The sequence below is a fragment of the Lycium barbarum genome, chromosome 7, assembly GCF_019175385.1.
Source record: "Lycium barbarum isolate Lr01 chromosome 7, ASM1917538v2, whole genome shotgun sequence".
Lineage (NCBI taxonomy): Eukaryota > Viridiplantae > Streptophyta > Magnoliopsida > Solanales > Solanaceae > Lycium > Lycium barbarum.
The window spans coordinates 133,162,497-133,173,567 of NC_083343.1; the positions used below are offsets into that span (position 1 = coordinate 133,162,497).

Genomic DNA, 11,071 nt, shown 5'->3' on the forward strand with positions numbered 1-11,071 from the left:
ATTTCCCAAGACATATCTATGGCATCGGTTGGTCATACTACCGACAATGAAGAAAATGAGGAAGAAGATGAAGAAACAAGTGATAGCCATGTTTTAGCTGGAGAATCCCAAAGTCCTGATCATAGGAGGACTTTTCACAATTTTTGGCACAATTCAACAGCCAAAAGGAAGAATCTTCTAGCACTGCAAAAGACAAAGGCAAGACCAAAATGAAGTGATAAGGTGGACCCCGCTACAAAAATCAGCTTTTCTAAAAGCATAGCTTTAATAAAGCAAAGTAGTTTGTTTTATTTAATTATTGTATTTTTACTCTATTAAAGATAGCTTTTTCTTTTTCTTTGTCGGCCATCCTTATCTTCTCATTTTGTCATTTTTCTTTAGGATCTGTTATAAAAGGATCACTTGTAATTGAGAAAGGCAAGCTTTCATACACTGTCTTCTCTCTTTTGTAAAAAATCTCTACTAAATAAAAGTTTGAAGTTTGCTATATCTCTCTCCTCTGGTTACAACACAACTTACCTAGGTAATTTTCTTTTCTTTTATTTAAAAAATTCCTATATTATCTTTAGCCTAAATGATTGGCTAAACATCTTGTGTTGAACTATATCACACTAGACTACTACTTATTATGGTGAAAATGCTTTAATTAGCAAGGATTCACCAAGGGTGGTGTTGAGGTCAGGCAGAGAATAACCCAGGCGGACTGTTCAAATTCAAGCGATGATCCTGTTGTTGTGCCCGCTTAGCCGAGGTGGCGTTTAGGGCTGTTTTTGGACTTGTTCTGAGATTGGACAAACCATCGCCAGGGTTATTAACCTATAAAAGATCCTCTGTAGCTTCATCCCACAGTGCGATCCTTTAGTTAATGGTTTCTTGGAATTGTGAAAAGAGATTATAAAAGGCTATTGAATTGTGCCAAAAATTATGAAAAGTCCTCCATATGATCCAAGAAATCGTTGAAGCTGAGTCTTATCAGTAATAATATCAGGAAATTTAGAAGCAAATTCTATACTTCTATTAATAGGAATAATTTTTCCCTTTTCAATATTATGACCCAAAACTAGTAGTATTAATAATTAGTTAAAATAAAATGTGTTAGTCATACATGGACCAAAAGCAAAATCTACAATAATTGAGGGATGAAAAGTTATAAAAATTAGATAAAAGAAACCCAAAAAGCGAAAACAAAAATAGAAGTATGATTACCAAAATCTAGTCTTAGATTAGAGTATAATATAATAGAAGTGGGGTCTTTTTTTTTCTACAAAAAAACTAGTAACAAAGCTCTCAATTTATCACTCACTCTTTTGCTTCTTCTTCCTCTGCTAAGGTGAGCAGTCAGTTTATATGCTCTTTTTTTTTTTAGCTGCTCAATTTTAACTCTTTTTTCCCTATATGTTTCAATTCTCATTCATGGTGTGTTAATTCATGGAGTTGTTTTATACATACATTCTATATGTATATATGCATTTGGGTTTTGTGGGGTTTTATAATCTTGATTTTTTACTGAATCATTGAAGGTGAATTACCTCATCTAAAAGCTTAGAATAAGGTTTAGTGTAAAAAAAATTCAATCTTTTTTGTTCTATGTTTCAATCTTCATTCATGGAGTTGTTTTATACATACATTCTATATGTATATATGCATTTGGGTTTTGTGGGGTTTTATAATCTTGATTTTTTACTGAATCATTGAAGGTGAATTATCTCATCTAAAAGCTTAGAATAAGGTTTAGTGTAAAAAAAAAAAAAAAATTTTTTTTGTTCTATGTTTCAATTTTCATTCATGGAATTGTTTTTATAGATACATTATATCTGTATATGTGCATTTGGGTTTTGTGGGTATCCAAAATCTTGGCTTTAAAAGGAATCATTGAAGGTGATAAAAGCTTAGAATTCAATCAAGTTATTCCCCCTCTCTTTGTCTTCTACTTTTTACTGTTAAAAATTCACTCTTTTTGCTATATGTTTCAGTTTTCATTTATGGTGCGTTAATTCATGGAATTGTTTTATAGATGCATTATATCTGTATATATGCATTTGCTTTTTTTTTCCCTGCATTTGACTACGTTTCTTTTGAGCCGAGGGTCTATCGGAAACAATTTCTCTACACCATAAAGGTAGAGGTAAGGTCTGCGTACATCTTATTCTCCCCAGATACCACTTGTGGAATTACAGTGGGTATGTTGTTGTTGTTGTATATGCTTTTGGTTTTTGTGGGTAATCAAAATCTTGGCATTTAACAGAATCATTGAAGGTTAATTTTACCTCTATCTAAAAGCTCAGCAGTTAATCAAGTTTTGCTCTTTCTTTGTCTTCAACTTTGATTGAAGGTGAATTTTTTATTTTTTTGCTAGTATTTTCAATCTCGGTGAGTTAATGAAATATATAAGTGGCTGGTTCTTCTTTTTTTTTTTTTTTTTTTTTTTTTTTTTTTTTTTTTTTGACATACATCATATATGTATATATGCATTTGGGTTTTGTGGGTATTGAAAATCTTGGCTTTTAACGAAATCATTGGAGGTGAATTACCTCGTCTAAAAGCTTAGCTGTCCAATCAAGTTACGCTCTTTCTTTTTCTTCAACTTTGGCAGAAGGTGAATTTCACTCTTTTTTTGCTGAGGTCTATTGGAAACAGCCTCTCTACCCCCACAAAGGTAGGGGTAAGGTCTGCGTACATCTTAACCTCCCTAGACCCCACTTGTGGGATTACACTGAGTATGTTGTTGTGGTTATAAATACGCACTTGGGTATTGTTGGTATTGAAAATCTTGGCTTTTAATGGAATCATTGAAGGTGAATTAACTCGTCTAAAAGGCTAGCAGTCAATCAAGTTATCCCCTTTCCTTGTTTTGCTATAAGTTCCAATTTTCATTCATGGTGAGTTAATTTATGGAATTTATAAGTCTTTGTTTTTATTAAAAGTGACATACATTATATCTGTGTATATGCATTTCGGTTTTGTGGGTATTCAAAATCTTGGCTTTTAACGGAGTCATTGAGGCAAACAATTCTAAAGGCTTAGCAGCCAATTATGCCCTTTCTTTGTCTTCAGGTTTTACTGTGATAGATTTCACTTTTAACCGTGTAATCATTCCATCTAAGAGGCTTCCTTTATTTATATAGTTATGGCTTCGACATAAGTTATGATGACAGGTTATCGTTATTTAAAGTGATGAGGTCTTCTTTATGGAGTATCAACTGTTAGGACTTCACATAAAGCTGGCTCTTTTCCCCTTCAACAATGATATTTCATCTGGATGTAACGGAATTTTTAACAATTTATAGGTTTTGTAATTTCAGATGTGTGAATGTAATAATTCAAGCATTTTAGTTATCTTTTATATTTATAGTAGAAAACAAACATTGGCATGATTACAAAGTTGTTCCTTTGGTTACATGCAGGTCATTTGTTCAATACGTGGAAACAACCTCTTCGCATATATCCAAAGCGAAGGTTGTAGATAATATTTGTCCGCCCTTCTACCCTGTGGAGCATTTCATGTAACGGACATGCCTTTCTTTTTTTAAAAAAAATATTTTTATAGCCTGTTTGGCCAAGCTTCTAAAATCAGCTTATTTTTGAAAAGTAAGTTTTTGTAGAAGTGTTTTTTCAAAAAAGTACTTTTGGTGGGAAGCAGTTTGTGTTTGGCTAGTTAATTTGATAAGCGCTTTTGAGCTGCAATTAGTGTTTGATCAAGCTTCTAAAAAGTGCTTCTAACTGTATTTTCTCAAAAGTGATTTTCAAAAGAGTACGTTTGGGGAGAAGCTATTTTTTTTCGAAAACAACTTCTGCTTTACTCAAAAGCAATTTTTCTTCTTCTAAAAGCTTGGCCAAACACCGCAACTTTTGAAAAAAAAAAAAAAAAAAGCAAGATAAAAAATACTTTTTGGCTTGGAGAAGCTTGGCCAAACAAACTATTAGTCAACTTACATTGAGTATGTTCTTTTTCTTTTGCCTCTAATCATTGTTGGTCTCATCTGTTTGTTATTGAAAGCTTAATCCCATTAAAATGGCGCGACACCCCTTGGAGGGCTTTGAAGTTACGTATGAGGTTCAACGTTTATCGAGAGAGAGTGCATTCAGTTTCAAAAGGGAGATCAGAGAATCGACAAATATCGATGAAGATTATGCACATTTTTTGATGCTTTCCCTTGACTATCATAAAGAGTCCACAAATGAAGGCGGAAATGAAGGTTCCACTGTTGTTAGAGATAAGCTTAATAATGATGTGCGCGAGTATGAGCACGAAAACGAGGATGAGGATGATCCAGATTACAAGAAGTTTTTGGCTAATTCTAAGCCAAAAGGGAACTCATATGAGCTCAAAATCGATAGAAGCGATGGGTTTCCTCTGTGTGTAGATAACGAGAAAGAAGATGGATCTGATGAAGAGTACGGACATTTAGGAGAGGAAAAACAACTAGACGCTGGGGATGAGAAGGATTCCGATAAAGTAGAAAATCAGCCATTTTCAAGAGCTGTCCTCGAAAATGACAATGATATTGAGCCTTTTGGTCCTGTTACTCATAAGGGAAAAGGGCTTGCGAATGGTGCATTAAAGAGGCATTGTAAGGGTGAGGCAGCTGATGTAGATGAAGACTATGCCTTACTTTGGGAGAAACGTCAAAGCTCCTCTTGAGAGGCCTTACGATCAGAACGCCAGCTCTGAAGAATATGGACTTGCGTAATGGGTCGACAAGGCGGTTGGGAAGATCATATTTGGATCATTATTAAAGGTGAGCTAAATATCTTAAATATTTTCTGCGTTGATGCTATGTTTTGCTTTAAGTTTCAAAGTTTTGGTACTACTCGTCCTTGACTTTTTCGAACATTTGCAAATTTGTTAATCAAATGGTTGTAATCAGTCACTGAATTCAATCCTTCCTAATGTGGACATAGTCTTATGTTAGTTTTCTTTTTGATAAGGAATTATTGTGTTAATTTTCCTTTCTACCTTTTATTCAGTAGCCACTTCAAACTTGGAAGGTTACCATAGCCACTTGTTAAGAAAGGTAGAAAGGAAAATTAGCACAATAATTCCTTATCGAAAAGAAAACTAACATAATAATATGTCCACATTAGGAAGGATTGAATTCAGTGACTGATTACAACCATTTGATGAACAAATTTGCAAATGTTCGAAAAAGTCAAGGAGGAGTAGTACCGAAACTTTGAAACTTAAAGCAAAACATAGCATCAATGCAGAAAATATTTAAGATGTTTTGCTCACCTATAATAATGATCCAAATACGATCTTCCCAACCGCCTTGTCGACCCATTACGCAAGTCCATATTCTTCAGAGCTGGCGTTCTGATCGTAAGGCCTCTCAAGAAGATCTTTGACGTTCTCCCGAAGTAAGGCATAGTCTTCATCTACATCAGCTGCCTCACCCTTACGACGCCTCTTTAATGCACCATTCACAAGCCCTTTTCCCTTCTGAGTAACCGGACCAAAAGGCTCAATATCATTGTCATTTTCGAGGACAGCTCTTGAAAATGGCTGATTTTCTACTTTATCTGAATCCTTCTCATCCCCAGCGTCTTGGTGTTTCCCCCCTCCTAAATGTTTGTACTCTTCATCTGATCCATCTTCTTTCTCGTTATCTACATACAGAGGAAACCCATCGCTTCTATCGATTTTGAGCATATATGAGTTCCCTTTTGGCTTAGAATTAGCCAAAAACTTCTTGTAATCTGGATCATCGTCATCCTCGTTTTCGTGCTCCTACTCGTCCACATCATTATTAAGCTTATCTCTAACAACAGCGGAACCTTCATTTGTGGTCTCTTTATGATAGTCAAGAGAAAGCATAAAAAAATGTGCATAATCTTCATCGATATCCGTTGATTCTCTGATCTCCCTTTTGAAACTGAGTGCACTCTCTCTCGATAAACGTTGAACTTCATACATAACTTCAAAGCCCTCCAACGGGTGGCGCGCCATTTTAATGGGATTAAGCTTTTAATAACAAACAGATCAGACCAACATGGAAACGGAGGAAAAGAGCTGAAGCTGATGTTCATTCCCAAGTTCAGCCCCAGCATCAAAGAATTTTGAAAATGGTACATGCCTTCCTGAATTGAACTTGTCGTCAGGGATTCTTGGTGCAGCTCTTTTAGATATCCAACAGTCAGGTACTGGTAGGCTTACAGAACACATCAGTCTGGCCAGATAGATCTCCTCCTGGACATAAACTGCCATGGTGGTACCCCTGCAGGGAAGCCATTCAATTTTGTCTCAGTGGCTTGAGCTGCTTCGGTCTATATTCTTTACCTGGAATTGCGTTGGCCCATGGGAATACAAATTTTTGCCTATTCCTTGGCGACACATCTGCTATTCTGAAGCAACTCTAAACCAGCGGATTGCATCATTTAGAAGCCAGAAGCAGTGAACGCGGAGGCCCTTTCCTAGATCCAGGAGATGAAGATTTGGATATTTTGAAATTTCTAGGGCACAAATTTCTTCCCATTATAGATAAAATCCCCATCTTTTTTTGTTTTGATGTATTTAGTATAGTGAAAGAGCATTTCCCTAGGTCATATGTGACAGTATATCACAGTCTGTATGTATTATGTTTTACGCGAAGTGTACATTGTCAAATTTTGCTTATTCAATAACTCAACATTATTCTTTATAACAGTGCTCCACTTGATTAGTTCTCTTTTCTCTGTCAACTAGCTTTCTGCATTTACTGGTTTTTTTATTGAATTATTGAAGGTGAATTTTACCTCATCTAAAAGCTTAGAATTCTCTTTAGCTTTTACTGTAAAAATTTCACTCTTTCTTGTTGTATGTTTCAATTGTCAAGCTTCATGAATTAATTCATGGAAGTTATAAGTACGCGCAAGGGTGGCTCAGTTGGTTGAGCATGGGGCTTCCATAACGGAGGTCTCAGGTTCGAAAACTCCTGCCTATGATAACAGGGGATTTGCCTTCTGAGTCGAGCTCGTCGCACGGGACTTGCCTTTTGAGTCGAGCTCATCGCACGGGACTTGCCTAGTGTGGGTTACCTCTCTTGTGTGATTTGCGGGCTATTGCTTGGGTTTACCCTGTGCGCACCCGAAGGATAGCGGCTGCGTGTTCCCTTGTCATAAAAAAAAAATCATGGAAGTTATAAGTCTCTCTCCCTTTTTTTTATTTTTTTTTAGTGACATACATTATATCTATATATATGTATTTGGGTTTTGTGGGTATTCAAAATCTTGGGTTTTAAAGGAATCATTGCAGGTGAATGACCTTGTGTAAAAGCTTAACAACGAATCAAGTTATGCCCTTTCTTTGTCTTCAGCTTTCACTGTGCTAAATTTCACTATTTTTTGCCATATATTGGTGCATGTATATAAGTTTCAGCTTTGTTGAAAGTGACATATATTTTATCTGTATATATACCCATTTGGGTTTGTGGGTATTCAAAATCTTGGCTTTTAACGAAATCTTCGTCTAAAAGCTTAGAATTCAATCAAGTTTTGCCTTTTCTTTGTCTTCAGCGTTTACTGTAAAAATTCAATCTTTTTTGTTTAATGTTTCCATTTTCAATCTTGGTGAGTTAATTCATGGAATTTATAAATTGCTGTGTCTTTTTTTTTTTTTTTCCTTTTTAAAAGTGACATACATTATATATGCATTTGGGTTTTGTGGGTATTAAAAATCTTGGCTTTTAACGAAATCATTGGAGGTGAATTACCTCGTCTAACAGCTTAGCAGTCAATCAAGTTATGCTTCTTCAGCTTTTACTGTGCTAGTTTCACTCTTTTTTGCTATATTCATTCATTGTGAGTTAAATCATGGAATTGTTCTCCAGGTGCATGTATATGAGCCCTTTTTTTTTTTTTTTTTTTTTTTTTTTTTTTAAGTGATATACATTATATCTGTATATATGCATTTGGGTTTTGTGGGTATTCAAAACCTTGGCTTTTAACGGAATCATTGAAGGCAAATTACCTCGCCTAAAAGTTTAGCAGTTAAGAGAGTGTAGAACGGCTTGATTATATCTTCAATACGCAGTGGAGGAGGGAGGAATTCACCAAGGAGGTTCATCATGTACTACACATAAAAGAAAATTTTAACCTTATGTATACAATGTGATTTTACACCGAAGGGAGTTTTTTGCCCTCCTCTCCCTGTCAATACGTATCATGCAAAATTTTTTTTTGGGGCCATAACACCTCTATTAAAAGCTTAGCAGCTAGGGTGCCCCTTTTATTTACTTAATTGTGTTTTTAATATGTCCCGTCACACGATGCTTTAACATATTTGGTATTTACTTAATTGGTTATCAAAAAAGATATGCCCCATCACATGATGCTTTTTCTTCGACCACTAGTGCATGTCTTAAAGTTAGCAGTTAGAGAGCTTATACTTCTATTTATTTATTTATGTCTTCAATGTTCTTTTTCTTGAGTCAAGTATGTAGATATACTTTTTTTAACGGGGTGTGATGAGATTCCAACTTGCTTGCTCATACCATGTTAAATTTAATTGTGTAGTTACTCCATCTAAAAGTTTTTAAGTTATTAGAGAAGGCTTGCTTTATTTATTTAATTATGTCTTCGACATAAGTTATTCAAAGTGATGAGGTCTTTTTCGCAGAGTATCAAGTGTTAAGACTTCAGATAAAGCTTACTTTTTTCCCCGGTCTTTTAGCTGGATGTTATGGAACTTCTAACAATTTATAGGTGTTTGTAATTTCAGATGCTGTGTGAATGTAAAAAAAATCAATTATTTTAGTTTATCTTTAATATTTTTTGTAGAAAGCAAACATTGGCACAATTACAAAGTTGCTCCTTTGGTTACAAAAGGTCAGAAGGTTGAACCGTTGGTAAAAGAAGAAAGTGAAATGTCAGACAATGATGAAGTTTATGAGCAGTTTAAAGAGGTGAAATGGATGAAATGGTGCGAAGATATAATGGTGGATGAGGAAAAGACGCTTGAGCGTCTTCAGAGATTGCAGGCTACTAGTGTTGATCTCCCAACGTACAAGGTTAATTTACTAACTTCAGCGCTCTCTCTCTCCCCAATGGGTCTGAATTTTATTATCACACCAGGTGTTAGCCAAAATACGGAACTACCTGCCACTTCTTGGTCGCAGGATTGATCAAATAGTTCTCGAATACGAGAAAGAACCACATAAGCAAGAAAGTAAGTCTCTTATGTTATCATTATTTGGCTTAAGCTAATAGTTGACAACTTAATTACTGCCACTCCTTGAGCCCCTCTCTACCTGAATGGAGTGTGTGGGTGCATGAGTTTTCCTTTTCTCTTAGTTATGAAACAGTATATGAGTGTGGAAATTGAGCTATGCTTTCTCTCCTCCTAAACACAATCAGTTAACAGGCTTATTTTAAATCTTGCTACAGGGATGACAGTCCGTTTATGGAATTATGTATCAACATTTTTAATTTTGTCCGGCGAGAAGCTTCGTCAGATTTATTCTAAACTTAAACAGGAGCAACATGTAGAAGGAAGAGCAGGACTGTCGCAATTTAATGGTTCTGCACCCGGCCATCCAACAACAGGGTTTATACCCCGAGGTTTCGATGCTGCCAAATTTGAAGCATGGAAACGCAGGAAAAGAGCTGAAGCTGATGTTCATTCCCAAGTTCAGCCCCTACATCAAAGAAACTTTGACTAATGGTGCATGCCTTCCTGAATCGAACTTATCGTCAGGGATTCTTGGCGCAGCTCCTTTAGATAACCAACAGTCGGGTAATGGTAGGGCTTACAGAACACATCAGTCTGGCCTGCCCTAAATACCAGGTTTCTCGTCCGGTCCCAGATAGATCTCCTACTGGACATAAACTGCCATGGTGGTACTCCTGCATGGAAGGCATTCTCCCAAGTGTTCGAATTTCAATTGATGTATTTACATTTTGCAGCTTTATGGAAATTGGAAAGGTACACTTTCAGTTTGTAGCCACGTCTTGAGAGTTGTGACAAATGTATTTGGCTTCTTGCACTAGTTCTCATGGGAGTAATGGTTTCTACATTCCTTTGAAAGAACAAGTTGTGACAAAATGTTTGTCAATTGATGGAAATACAGTTATTTTACATCTTCATGGAACGGGTTGCATTTGGGAGAACGCCAGTAGTATTAAGGGTATCTTTTGTTTTGTGCATATGTTTAGAATTTATGTGATGTTAAGATTAAGATGGATATGTTATTAAGTGATGTAGGAATAGAGATGATCACATCTAAGAGACGGTGCAAGTAGCAAACATAGATGATGAAGTGAGATTTCATTGCTTGAGATAGTTCGGTTGTTCTAGTACACCTCCAAAGTAGTGGCGGAGTCAGGATTTTTATTAAGGGGTTTAAGGATATGAAGAAGTAAATAAGCGCAGAAGCCAAGGGGTTCAACATTTAATATATATACTTGAACATAATTTTAACCTTGTTTATGCAATGTAATTTTTTGCTGAAGAGGGTTCGGCCCTCTACCCTACCTAGCTCCGCCCTTGTTTCAGATGTGATGCATACTGATGTTATGATGTGTGAATGTTCTAAAATGAGAGAAAGCAGACCTAAAATCACAAATAGAGAAATTAGAAAAATACCCGTAATCTCTTGTCATGATGATTGAATGTGCAGGAAACAAACCTAAGATCGCATAGAGGAGTTAGAGCAAAATACTTGTAATCTTTCATAATCAATATTGTCTTAGCTAACAACGGAATATGATTGATTGAAAGATTCATATAGGCCATACTAACTTGTTGAGATTAGGATTTTGGTGCTATTTGTTTGCACTCAATCGAGGTAGTCGATGGTACAGTGAAAGAAAAAAAAAGACCTTTCACAAGTATTTATTAGCACTTACTAGATTTATATTGTGCAAATATTGTACGATATCTTGAAGTCATTAAGATACTCATTTAATGAGAAATTTTATTTCGTGAATCACGTAACGAACATTACTTATGTGAGTCTAGTTTATTATTTGACAAGTGGACTCATGGGTCCCACAAACTTGTTTTTAAGCATAAAATAAAAAAGACAATGTTAAAGTCTACATTTTTTCTTATGAGGACGCTTAGTTAAAAGGAAATTAAAGTAAAAAGATTTCCTAA

General features: G+C 35.6%; 1 protein-coding gene across 2 annotated transcripts; it reads left to right on the top strand.

The window, feature by feature from the left end:
* Nucleotides 1–416: 416 nt before the first annotated feature.
* LOC132604576 (uncharacterized) lies at nt 417–6,641 on the top strand. Of its 2 annotated transcripts, none has more exons than XM_060318138.1 (2): nt 417–523; nt 3,405–6,641. In XM_060318138.1, the coding sequence occupies exon 2, from the start codon at nt 4,013–4,015 to the stop codon at nt 4,640–4,642; it is 630 nt and encodes a 209-aa protein (XP_060174121.1). In that variant the 5' UTR covers nt 417–523; nt 3,405–4,012; the 3' UTR covers nt 4,643–6,641. The 2 variants fall into 2 exon arrangements, with proteins under 2 accessions (XP_060174121.1, XP_060174120.1); XM_060318137.1 differs by lacking the exon at nt 417–523 and adding an exon at nt 535–1,330.
* Nucleotides 6,642–11,071: the final 4,430 nt, after the last annotated feature.